Here is a 12,464-nt window from a genome sequence, read left to right on the forward strand (position 1 = left end):
ATTAATCTTTATTTTAGGGCCCAATTTTTAATTCTTAAATTATACTCATTCATTCTCAAAGGTAACACTTTCTAATAAAATAAAAAATATTTTTAATGGTTTATATTAAAAATATTTATTCTAAAAGAGCATGATTCTTTTCATTAAAAAAGAGTATAGAGTATAATATTAATAGCTACTATATTTTTATCATTTTAATATAATTTATATTAAAATAATTTATTTTTTGAAGCTATTATAACTGAATTAAACTTTAATAAGAATAAAAAGATTTAAAAATCCGAAATAAGGGTCAAACGTCTTTATTAAATCGATATAAAAGTTTGTTTTTGATCCCATGGTTTGCACCCTCAAAACAAAAATTTATAAGTGAGATCCACCCAATTTAAAAAAAAAATTGTCAAATATATCATCCCATGGTACATTGAAAATCATTTGCCCAATTCTTCATAAATTTGCAAATTTGTATGTTAAGAATTGCAAATAAGGGTATGAGAATTTCACTTTCAAATTTTAATTTCTTTCTCTAACATTTAATGGAGGTTAAATAGGAATATTTGTCATGAAAAATTTAATGAGGGTAATTTATAAATAAGATACAAAAAATTTTCTCTTTGTGCGTTATAAATAAGAGCATAGAGAATATATAAAACCTACCTAATATCCTATATTTGGATCATCAAATAAGATTTCTTAAAAACATCCTATATTATAATTTAAAAAAATTCAACGGTAATTGATAATTTAAATAAAGGATATATGATTTCAAAATATTTAATGATTTCATTATACTTTTCTATATCTAAATTACTTGTGTAGGCTGGAAATAATTTTCACAAAAATTTTAGCAGAAAAGCTAGGAGAGAATATTCATTCAACAGAAACCTAGAAGTAAAACTGTAAACAAAAAATGAAACAATAAAATTGGAGATAAGTGAGGTAAATTGAAGATTAATTGGGAGATTTGATGCTTGTGTTACATCAAAACCTGAGATATGTCACAACCCAAAGCAGCAAGACAAAACGAATCATGAATTATCAAAATCATGAAACTTATCGTCAGAACAGACATGCAAAAGAAGAACAAACAAAAGAGAACAAAAGACAACAATATCTATATATATATATATATATGACACGTGGGACTTTTGTTGTTTTGCCTAACTGGTGCCATCATTTCAATCGAATCTTATCTTCGTTTTTGATTGATGGTAAGTGTGAGTGAGTGGAGTTGCGTAGTACTCTATTATTCGTCATCTACCTCTCCCTCCGCCTGTAACATCAATTCAAAATTTGTCTTTGTGGTCAAATTTTAGCATGCTTACTCACAAAACTTGGTATCTTTGTTGGATTCCACATTCTGTGGTCCTTTCTTCCTCTACCCTCCTTTTAAATAAATTAATGATTATTATTAATTAATTCATCAAGCATGCCTTCTTCATCCTTGTGCACTTGACTGTAATTAACAATTGTAATTATAAATATATATATATATATATATATATTAAGCAAGAATAAACAAGTACAGATTTTAAAAAGATTAATGCTAGATCAAATTTTAAAAAAATTAATTATTTAATCCTTAAAATTTTAATTAATTATAATTAATTCTTAATTTTGACCATTCTAACTTAATCTTTATAGTTTTAACTCAATTGTGATTCAGTCCCTTAACTTTGTCTCTTATAATTTAGTCTATATAATTTCAACAACTTAAATATTGGTCTTATATTTTTAAAAATAAATTTAAATATTTAAAAATGAAAAGTATTAAATAATTTAAAATATTATTAATAAATTATAACATAATTTTAATCTTTATAATTTTATTACTAATATTATAAATATTAAAATTTTAAAATATTATAATTTAAATATTTAACTATTTAAATATATAAATATTAAAACTTCAAAATATTTTTAATCTTTATAATTTTATTTTTAAAATATAGAGACTGATATTTAAGTAGTTAAACTATAGGGATTAAATTGTAAGAGAAAAATTTAAAGACTGAGTTACAGCCGAATTAAAATTATAAAATTGAGTTACAATGAGTCAAAATTTAAGAATTGAGTTACAACTAAGTCAAAACTATAAAGATTAAATGATTAATTTTTTTTCACATTTTTAAAATAATTTTACTCCTGAAACATGGGAGAAAGAGTAATGAATTTGGAAATATTAGTTGTGAAGAGATCCTAACTTGACATTAATATTTTTATAAAGTCCATATTTGTCATTTTCCTAAGATGTTATAGGATAAAAAAGCAAATTATTTTCTAAACTTTAATTCCAATGGCATTATAGACTTTGAACTTATTTATTTTGCTACTTAAATTTTAAAAATGATGTGATTTGGCTCTTATCATTGATAAAATTAATTTTAACTATTAGTTGATTAAAAAATGATCTCAAAAATTATAGAAAAAGGACCAAATTTTTTATCATTTTATGGTAAATTAAAAGGTCAAAAAGTTAATTTTTATTAAGGGTGTATTTGGTTAAGAATTTTTGAAGAGGAGGCGAGGGAAGATGAGAGGGGACCTAAAATAACCCCTCCTCTCCCCCTCATATTGCTCCCTTTCAAATTGAGGTTTTTAAAAGGGGAGCTAATTTTTTTTTTTGACCATTTTATCTTTATTTAATTTTTAATATTTAAATATACCTACAACTAAAAAAACATTTATTCATATCAGTTTATGCTTTACTCTAAGACTTTGACTGACATCATTGAATGTTTTTTTAAAAAAAGTTACATCTCATCATATTTTATTATCTATTTAGTTATTTATTTTTTATAAAAAATTATTATAATTATAATTATTGGTTTAATTTTTTTTTCACATATTGACAATATGATAGGATGAGAGTGAATTTTTAAAAAATATGCAATTTAAATTGAGGTGCAAAATTATTCTTTACAAGAAAAAATTAAAAAAATTAAATCAAATAATAGAGGCCAAATTGTACCTTTTTTTAAAGTTAAAGGAATAATTTATACAATAAATAAATTCAAAATATATGGTACTACTAGATTTAAAATTTATAGGATAATTTACTCATTTATCTTGTATTATACCAATCCCATTTTTGATAATGTGAATGTAATCTTTCGATCTCTACACTTCATGTTCATGCACTTCAAAGCAGTGTTACTCTCGTTTATTTGGAGATTTAAATCCTTTGAAATGGTGAAGTTTTGTGAAGTTTTTCTTTTTAAAAAAGATAGAAAAAATTTTATATTTTCTTGAAAAATAAAACATGAGCCAAGATATTAAAAAAAAAATCATCTAAATTCACAAATTCCAACTTCAAAGAATTTATATCCTTGTTTGGCAAGGTTGCTTCATCTCAATGTCATGAAAGAAATCATTAATAATCAGTTTACATTCCAAGAAAAAGAACTACTCCCTTCATTCAAAAATGTAAGATATTTTTAACTGAATTTCACCTCTAATAAAGTAGTTACCTATTTTTTAACTAACCCTATCTTTTTATATTTACACCTATGAAACACCTTACAATTAATATAAAATTATTAATCAACAGGAGTATTTTTAAAAAAAGATAATGATTATATCTCAAAAAACTAAAAATACCTTACATTTTTAAACACTCAACTTTTAAAAAATATTTTACATTTTAAATGAAGGAAGTATAAATTTTGAAATAATACACACACACATTGGCGAATGCAGGGAGACAAGGGGTGCTCCAAAAAAAAAAAACGTTTGATTGGTATTTTGAAAAAATTTGGGAAATTTTTTATTTTACTTGTAAAAGGATGTGAAAATTAGTGTTGGTGCCCCATATTTTAAGTTGTTTCCTATTTTTCCCCATGTGTTCATATTTATATATTAGTTTGTCATTAAAAGTATGGAAAATGACAATAAATTTCTTTCAAATTATATAAATAATAATTTGATCTCTCAAAATGTCATAATATCAATAAAGTCTCTAGGAACTTTTTGTCATTAAGAAATTAATCTAAATGACTGAATTATCCTTAATTCAAATATCAATTATCATTCACAAGTTTTGTTTTAAGGTTTACAACTTTTTTTCTTAAATTACAAGAATTTAATAGCAATTTATAAGTTTGCATTTAAAATCCTGATATTTTTCAAATGTTGCAAATATCAATTACCATTCATAATTTTTGTTTTAAGATTCATAAATTTTCTTCTTAAAATCACAAGAATGTAATAGCAATTCGCAAGTTCGCATTCGAAATCATGAATTAAGGACAATTTGATCATTTTATTAGTTTTTTAATGATAGAAAAGTCTCTAAAAAACTTCATTGATATTATAATATTTTGAGGAATCAAATTATTATTTCTATAATTTGAAGTGATTTTATTATCCTTTTTCTTAAAAGTATTCTTTTCAATAAATAGGGTCAATCTAGAAATTTGCAAGATTCTCAAGATATCAGTGAACAAGATGTACTTCTATTTACCGACAATATCTTCTGATTCATCTAAGTAGGATCCAAAGTACTTGTTTTATTGGGACGAATGCCTTCCGCTGTGGGTGATCAACCCACCTTTAGTGTCGAAATGGGTCACGTGACAACAGGGCAATTCTTCATGAATCTAGGATGGGATTGACAGCCCAGCCCATGTCTAGTAACATGGTTTTCTTTGTTATTGGATTCAATGAGAGTCCAAAGTTCAAATTTAATTCTAGTACTTAAAAAGGTTCAAATTTTATATATATATATATATATATATATATATATTATGTATACGGTTCCAATTTTATGCACATTCCTATCACAATTTCACATCATTCTCTATCTCCGCTTGGGAACTTATACACATCAAAAATAAAATATTATTGAGAAGACTGAAAATAATTAGACACTTATTATTTCATTTACACTCTCCAGTCAAAATATATTACACTTTTAATTATTTTATAAGAATTAAAAAAGTATTTAAAAGCAATTTATATCATTAAAATGATAAATTATTACATTTAAAATCACCCTCTAATTAAAATCAAGCTATCTTGATTATTTTCAATTTTTATATCTAATCTCTCTACAATACAAATAATAAGAACATCAACGCAAAAAACTTATGTTATTTAGCTTTAGAAAACATGTATACTTTCTACCAATACTAGCTAGTAGAAAATGTTATACATTTTAGATTGTAAGGAGTGCATTCTAACAAGTAAAATTACTAATTAATCTTATCAATTCACATACTTATTCTCTCTTCATTAAAAATACTTCCCCTCTTTCCCCCTTATATTCAAATTTTAATTTAAAGTCTATTTGAGTAACCTCAAAAATACATCCAAATTACATCTAAATCGTGCTTTTGTCATATTTAACAAATAATTAAATTTTCTAAATATACTTTTACCAAATGTAAATTAAAATCTAAACAGACACTTGGACTATTTTCATCAACGTGTCTAGTCATGTTTCAATTTCCAAATCTTCACAATTGAGCATTTAGACCACAAGCAACAAGATGGATATGAAAATTCACTATATGGTCAGGAAAAAGGCGCAATCTTTCCCAACTCTGTTCTGCTTGACATTTCTTTTTCAGAAGCAATTTGTATATATATTTGTTAGCATCAAATATGCGCTCCGGCAAAGGCTTCTCTGCTGGAAGTTGAAGCAACTCTCGAATACCTTCACAAACCTGCATAAAACCAATGGATTCTCATCGCTATGAAATGAGGAATCATGTTAGGGTAAAAGGTGCATTTTTTACAAGCATACTCCGAAAAGCATCCAACACTCTAAATTATTAATTAAAATAATTTTTTCTTTAAAATAATTAAAATGAAACATTTTTACCCTTATTGTCAAATTTCTAACATTTATCATTAGAAAATATCAACTAGGACTCCAATGTTAACTGTTAGAAAATCTAATGGCAAAGGGAAAAAAATGCTCTTTTTTTAATTACTTTAAAAATAAAATTACTTTAACTAATAATTTATGGTACTAACTGCTCCTCAGAGAATACTTCAGGGGCAAAAATGCACCTTCACCCATGTTGTCATTATTATTATTTTATTGTGAGCATTGTAAAAGATCTTCCAGGAAACATTCAATTTTGGGTCAGTTTTAGAATCTCATTCAATTATGTGAGGTGAGTTGAAAGGAAAAACAGAAAACGTATGCGTGGAACAATTGACTAGACCTACCAGCTTGATCTGGGCTTTGATTGAAGCAATTAGTTGTGTATACTCCTCCAATTGTCTGCAGAATTAAGAAATGACATGTTTCAACTTGCAATATTACGTTCAACCATACAAAATCAAAAGGGCAAGAAAGAAAAAGGGAAAAAATTAAAAAACAAAACAAAAGAAATGAAGATAAAGAAAAGGTAAGAAGAAAAGAAAGGGGAACAATAGTTCCAGTAACGGCACCAGATAATTACACAAATATAACACAAGACAGTAAAAGGCATTATGCCAGTTATAAAATAACAATAATAAACGTTTGGAATGTGAAACTTAAGCAAGCATATTTAGCTACTTCCAGTAATGGACAGCTGGAAGCATATTTAATCTCCTAGTAGCTGGCACTTTTATCAAATTAAGATCTACTAAACCCTAAATATATGCAACTATACATGACAAATAGTTTCCCAACTCTATGTTTGTCCAACCTAATTAATGTAATGTCTCCTCCCAAAACCTGTCTTCTAGTGCTAGAGGTAGACCGTATACGTTAGTGACATTTTAGTTATAGGCATAATCAGTTTCATTTTTCCATTTACAGTCTTGCACAGAAATAAATCTTATCCTTGCATATGATTCAAGAATTCAACCTGCTAAAAACATTGGCAAACTTTTTTAAGATAGGACAAATCGCTCTCTATCGTGAAAACTTCAATTAATACCTTTTTATCCTTTCTTCCCTTTGTTTTATATAATTCAGAGCTTCAGACCAAGTAAGCTCCACGTGGAATCCCAGCCCTATATCCACGAATATATGCTGCGTATCAGGCCTGCAAAATCAACAAGTGGTTAATATTTTTAGAGGAAAAGAAAATGAAGCTGCAAAGTAAAGCTGCATTATTGGAAGTGGAGCCGCGTGGCACAAATCTTAGTGTAAAATCTTTGAATATATTAATTGCAGATGGCATATACCTTATTTATCATGGGAATGACAGTTATTTATAGTAAAATGATGAAAAACAGTGCTCTTGAATGAAGCTCACTGCTTTTTTGCGAAAATCCTATATTTAATTCTATATATTAGTGTTTAATGTAAATATCATAGGATCAGTTTTTATTCTTTATTTCTAACTCCCCTGATTTCTCGGCCTCTATAATTAATTGGGCTGATCGTATTAGCTGGATATATTTCCCCAATTGGGAAGAATAACAAGTCGAAGAATCATTCCATCATATTCCCCTTCTACGTTTTTAATTATTCAACATATGAAGCATAAGAGCTTATATATGTGTAGTGTTGGGAACGCTGGCCACAGAGAAGATCGGACAATCAGACCCTATCGCACAAATCAAGAATTGAATCATATTAAAAGAAGCTAAAATGCCTAACAAAGAAACCTGAAGATATATACTGCACCAGAGAAGTCAATGAAAATATAAGACAACTAAGATAAAAGGAAGCAACTGAATAGCAACATAATGATAATCACACAGGACAACCACATGACTACAAGTGAAAAAGGAAGTTAGATGCTAGACAATAGAAATAGGAGTGACTGAGTGACAGCATATAGAGCTGCCTTACATGAACTGCTGAAACTCAAGATGAGCAAAAGATAGTTAATGCACAAAGTCACCGACCATAGTAAAAGAAAGGCAGTGAAGCAAGCAAATGCTAAATATCAGTGCCTTACACTTCTGCCTGTAGGTACACCTCAGACCCGATATTGACTAATGTTTTAAGACTAGTCACACTATTTTTCTCCAGGTTCTCAATATTCCTCCTCAAATCAGAGCTGAGTAGATAAGTCAAGTTAATGTAAACAAAATTAATGGTCTTCAATAGGAGAGTGACATTGTCAAACAAAATTAATTGCATTGCTTGGTTATGAGTAATATGTTTAATTTCACATGTACGTAGACAACATTGTCAAATTTATTCTGCCAGAAAAAGTACAAATATAAAAGGAAAAGGATACAAAACTTTTTGCTGTTCGAAGACCTTGTCCCTGCAATAGCATAAACAAAGATTTAATGCAGTAGGTAAGTAAATGTCCAGGGTGTGACATACAAACATACAACTATTTTTTTAATTCACGGTGCAGGACGTTATGAAATACAGACAATGTTACTAAATGGCAACAGTCAGGAAACCATATAAGATTCAGTCCAAATAAAAAAGAAAGTCATACAAGATAATAGCCTCCATTAAAGTTGGAAGTCTCATTATTTGCTGTAGTTCAAATATATCATTGCTCTCCTAATAAACCTCAAGGACTACAATTGTAAGCTTCAAGAACCTTCTTGTGTTGCAGAACAGACTATGCAGCTTTACCGATTGGAAGTTTGCACAAAGAAAAGCCTCAGCATGTTTGTGGTGCCTTTTGTAGGCACCATACTTTTCCCGTTAGAAGGATTGGAACTAAAAGCAGATCAGATAATGTAATGCAACGTTTGTGAACATTATTTGAACCATCTATCAAGTAAAATTATCTTGAACTGATATGATACATGTGTAGGTAAATTTGACATGATCAATAATATTGGCATCAAAACCAATATAGGCATGTAACATTTTTTTTTTTTTTTGGGTCAGATGCCAAACCTATACCTCACAAGCCAAAAATTATTGAATGTTAATACAATTTATCAATTAGTAAGATCTAAAACATATTTTGTACCAGATTGATGGGGCACAGTGAATATTACACCTAGTAGGAGAAGATACTGGCAACTCAATCAAATACATGCCCATGTGTGTGTGTGTGTGTATCCAAAGTAAAATTGCACTGCACTCCAATACCGTTCAGCAATAGCACGAACAAGGTCTGGTTTCAACCGTTGATCAACAAATTCTTCAAATTTGTGTACTTTTTGCTGGCATAATCTGTCCATTGGACTCCTATTCAAGGATTTACCAATATGGGATCATTACAAGAGTAAGAGAGAGATAGAAAGTATTGGTTAACTTGTGAATATCTCTCTACATTGGAATTACAAATTTACAAAATCCATTACCTCACTCCCATAGAAATTTAAATTCCCAACCAACAAAAAACAAAAGCCAAAATGCTGCAGCATTTGGAAACCAAATGATCATATCAAATGCAAAGTGCAAAAATCAATCAGAGGTTAAAGCAGCAAATACTATAATTGGGTATATATAGACATAATCCAACCTATGCTTACCTTTGGACATTTTGTCATCCATGAATTGGGCACAGACTCATTATCATTTAGTGAAAAAAGTACTCTGACTTTAAAAACTATTTAGAGAGAGCACGCACAAAGCTCGTGGTCCTCATCTAACAGAATGATCTATGAAGTCAATTGGGAGCATAAAATCATCGAAATAGAAGAGGATCAAATAGTTAAATCAGCATTGCATAGCTTTGGAGTCAACTTCAGAACAACAAAGCCACACGTCTGTTCACAGCAGCCTAAGCAGGATCAAGAGCTCAATGCAAACATCTTCCAAAATTTCTACGGATGCTAAAAACAAATGATTTTATAATGAGGATGAGCCACAATTAGAGTTAAGAATTCCAGTAAAGTGCACCCAATGTCAGATTTTTTCCCTCTTTAAACAATGGACAAGAAGAAAACCTATTGACATAGCAACGTGAATGCAGAACCAACGTATTCTATTAATTAAAAAAAAAATATTCCAGTAATCAGCAGGAGGCATTCATGAACAAAGTAAATCTAAATCCAGAAGACCAGAACAGACTCGAACTCGGACAAAAAAAAATCTAAATCAGCAGAAGCCATTCAAGAATAGTCACGAAATCAGAAAAATAAAAAATAAAAACATAAAACAACAAGGCACCAGTGAAGTCGAACTTGTCGAACATACCTTGAGAGCAGCGGCGAAGCCGAGCAACCACAAGTTCACGAACACGAAGAGTAGACACGACCTTGATGATGAAGATAGCGAATTCAGTTTCGAAGTCAAAAGACGCGAACGCGAACAAAAAGAAGGGAATTCGAAGGTGAAGATTGAAGAGTTGAAGATGGCGAACGCGCGAAGCAGAGGCGAGGGGGAGGGGGAGGGGGAAGGGAAGGCGAGGAACGGAGAAGTGACGGGTTCGATTGGGGCGGCCTCCCTCGGAGAAAGCCAGGTACAGCTCGTAATTGGAGTGGATCCAGTTCAATTTGAGTCGGATTCATTTGAATTAAATTTAAAATATTATATTTTCTTTTTAAAAAGTTTATATAATTATATTTGATCATAATTTTTTTTATTTTGTTTGAGCTCACTCATCAAGCTTAGCCAAATTAATAATTTAATAAATATATATATAAAGTTAAAAATTTCAACAGTTAAGTCCAATTCGAGTCAAATTTATTCAATTAAAATTAAAGTATTCTATCTTCTTAAAAAATTTTATATATCTAAGTCCGTCCTAGCTTTTTCAGGCGAATTTAAATTGGCCCATTTAGTTTGGAATGAATTATCGATTCTAAAAACTAGGCCTAGGTGCGAAAATTTAAATAATCTAGATTTAATATTTTATTTTTTTATTTTTTAAAATAAAAAAAATTATATAAATTGCAAAAATTATAATGGACTTGTTTACTAATAATCCAGATTTAATATCAATAATTAATATTTAATATCAAGTTTTTTGTAAATTGACTTTTTAGATATATCTAAACAATGCATGTTTATATTGATATTTTTTATAATTTTTATAAATTTTTATATTAAATTTAGACTGTCTAGACTGGTAAAAATTTTTACAATTTAAATAAGTTTTTGATTTTTAAAAATGTAGAATACAAAATAAATAATTAATTAATTTGGACTATTCAATTTAAGTGTGTGTTTGGTCTTCAGTTTGCTAAAATAAATATTTTTTATAATTTTTATAAATTTTTATATTAAATTTAGACTGTCTAGATTGGTAAAAATTTTTACAATTTAAATAAGTTTTTGATTTTTAAAAATGTAGAATACAAAATAAATAATTAATTAATTTGGACTATTCAATTTAAGTGTGTGTTTGGTTTTCAGTTTGCTAAAATTCTATTTAGTGAAAGTTCATTTGGCAAAAATTAATTTAGTAAAAAGTAAATTGTTATAATAAAATTTATATTTGAATACAATTTTTCAAAAGTCAGTTTGATACATTGAAAATTGTTTGGATTATGTAATGAAATATATTTTTTAATGTACAATTATCAAAAAGGACATTGATTTATGATGATTTATAATTTTTATTATATAAATGTAATATATTTGAAATATTTAAAAACTGTGATAACAATTTTAAATAACATGAAATTTGATTTATGATGTTAAAAACTTGATCTTTAGTTATTTGTACTTTTTAATTTGTAATTTTAAAAAATATAATAAAGATTTATAATTTTTATTACACAATAATACTAAAAATTAACATGAATTAACTATTTTTTAAATAAAAGAATAAGAGATTAAATTTGGGATAGTATGATTAAATAACATTTAATTTTTTAAATTCACTTTTTAAAAATTTTAAATAGTTATGTTTCTTAAATTTACTTTCAATTACTGTTTAGATATGTTTTTCTATAAAATATTTTACTCAAATAACTTTTAACATCCTAAGAGTAAAATGGATCCTAAATCTAGATGGTCTATATTCCACATCTTCTCAATAAAGGTGTGGAGGAGGAAAGCCAATTGCCCTCAAGCGAGGAAGGTTCGACAAGCTATATTCATTTTAAAATAATTTCTGCAAATAATTTAAATTAATTTTTAAATATTTTTAATATTATATTTAAAAAAATAAACTTTTATAAAAAGAATAAAAAATTAATATTAAATATATAATTGTTAAAGTATATCTAAATAATCAATTTATAAAAATTATAAAAAATTTAATACTAAATTAGTTTGCCCATATTATATTTTTATTTTGTAAAAAATTAATTTTTATTTTAATAAATATATAAATTAAAAAAATTAAGTTCATACAATACAGTTCTCATAAAGGTAATAAGTAACAAGGTACTCATCCCTAAGCATAGAAGACAGCTCGAATTTAATATTAATTTTTTTTATAAAATCAATTTAAAATAAACGATGGAGATGATATTAAAATAAACAAAGGGCGTTCATCAGCCAAAATGTTGATGAACACTGTTGATGAGTATCAAATGCGAACGCCAAGAGCGAGTGAGTGAGTGAGTGTAGCTATGTTTGGGTTCCCCTCTTCAGAGCTGAGGCTTTGCCCTCCTACAATTAAAACATCATTTAAATATAAAATTTTTGTTGAAAAATTAACCACCTCAAGTCGGGCTGGGCAACACGGTTGGAATGG

At 27.7% G+C, this 12,464-nt stretch overlaps 1 protein-coding gene across 1 annotated transcript; it reads right to left on the reverse strand.

Annotated features, from left to right (window-relative positions):
• Positions 1–5,353: 5,353 nt before the first annotated feature.
• LOC129321357 (uncharacterized) lies at positions 5,354–10,295 on the reverse strand. Its single transcript, XM_054967094.1, has 7 exons — positions 10,013–10,295; positions 8,960–9,058; positions 8,136–8,165; positions 7,851–7,952; positions 6,879–6,986; positions 6,178–6,232; positions 5,354–5,666 (listed from the first exon to the last, which is right to left on the reverse strand). Exons 2-7 carry the CDS (start codon positions 9,049–9,051, stop codon positions 5,457–5,459), a joined length of 597 nt encoding a protein of 198 aa, XP_054823069.1. The 5' UTR covers positions 9,052–9,058; positions 10,013–10,295; the 3' UTR covers positions 5,354–5,456.
• Positions 10,296–12,464: the final 2,169 nt, after the last annotated feature.

Source organism: Prosopis cineraria, unplaced genomic scaffold, assembly GCF_029017545.1.
Source record: "Prosopis cineraria cultivar Desert tree isolate PC_DT_omini unplaced genomic scaffold, ASM2901754v1 PC10, whole genome shotgun sequence".
Taxonomy (NCBI): Eukaryota; Viridiplantae; Streptophyta; class Magnoliopsida; order Fabales; family Fabaceae; genus Prosopis; species Prosopis cineraria.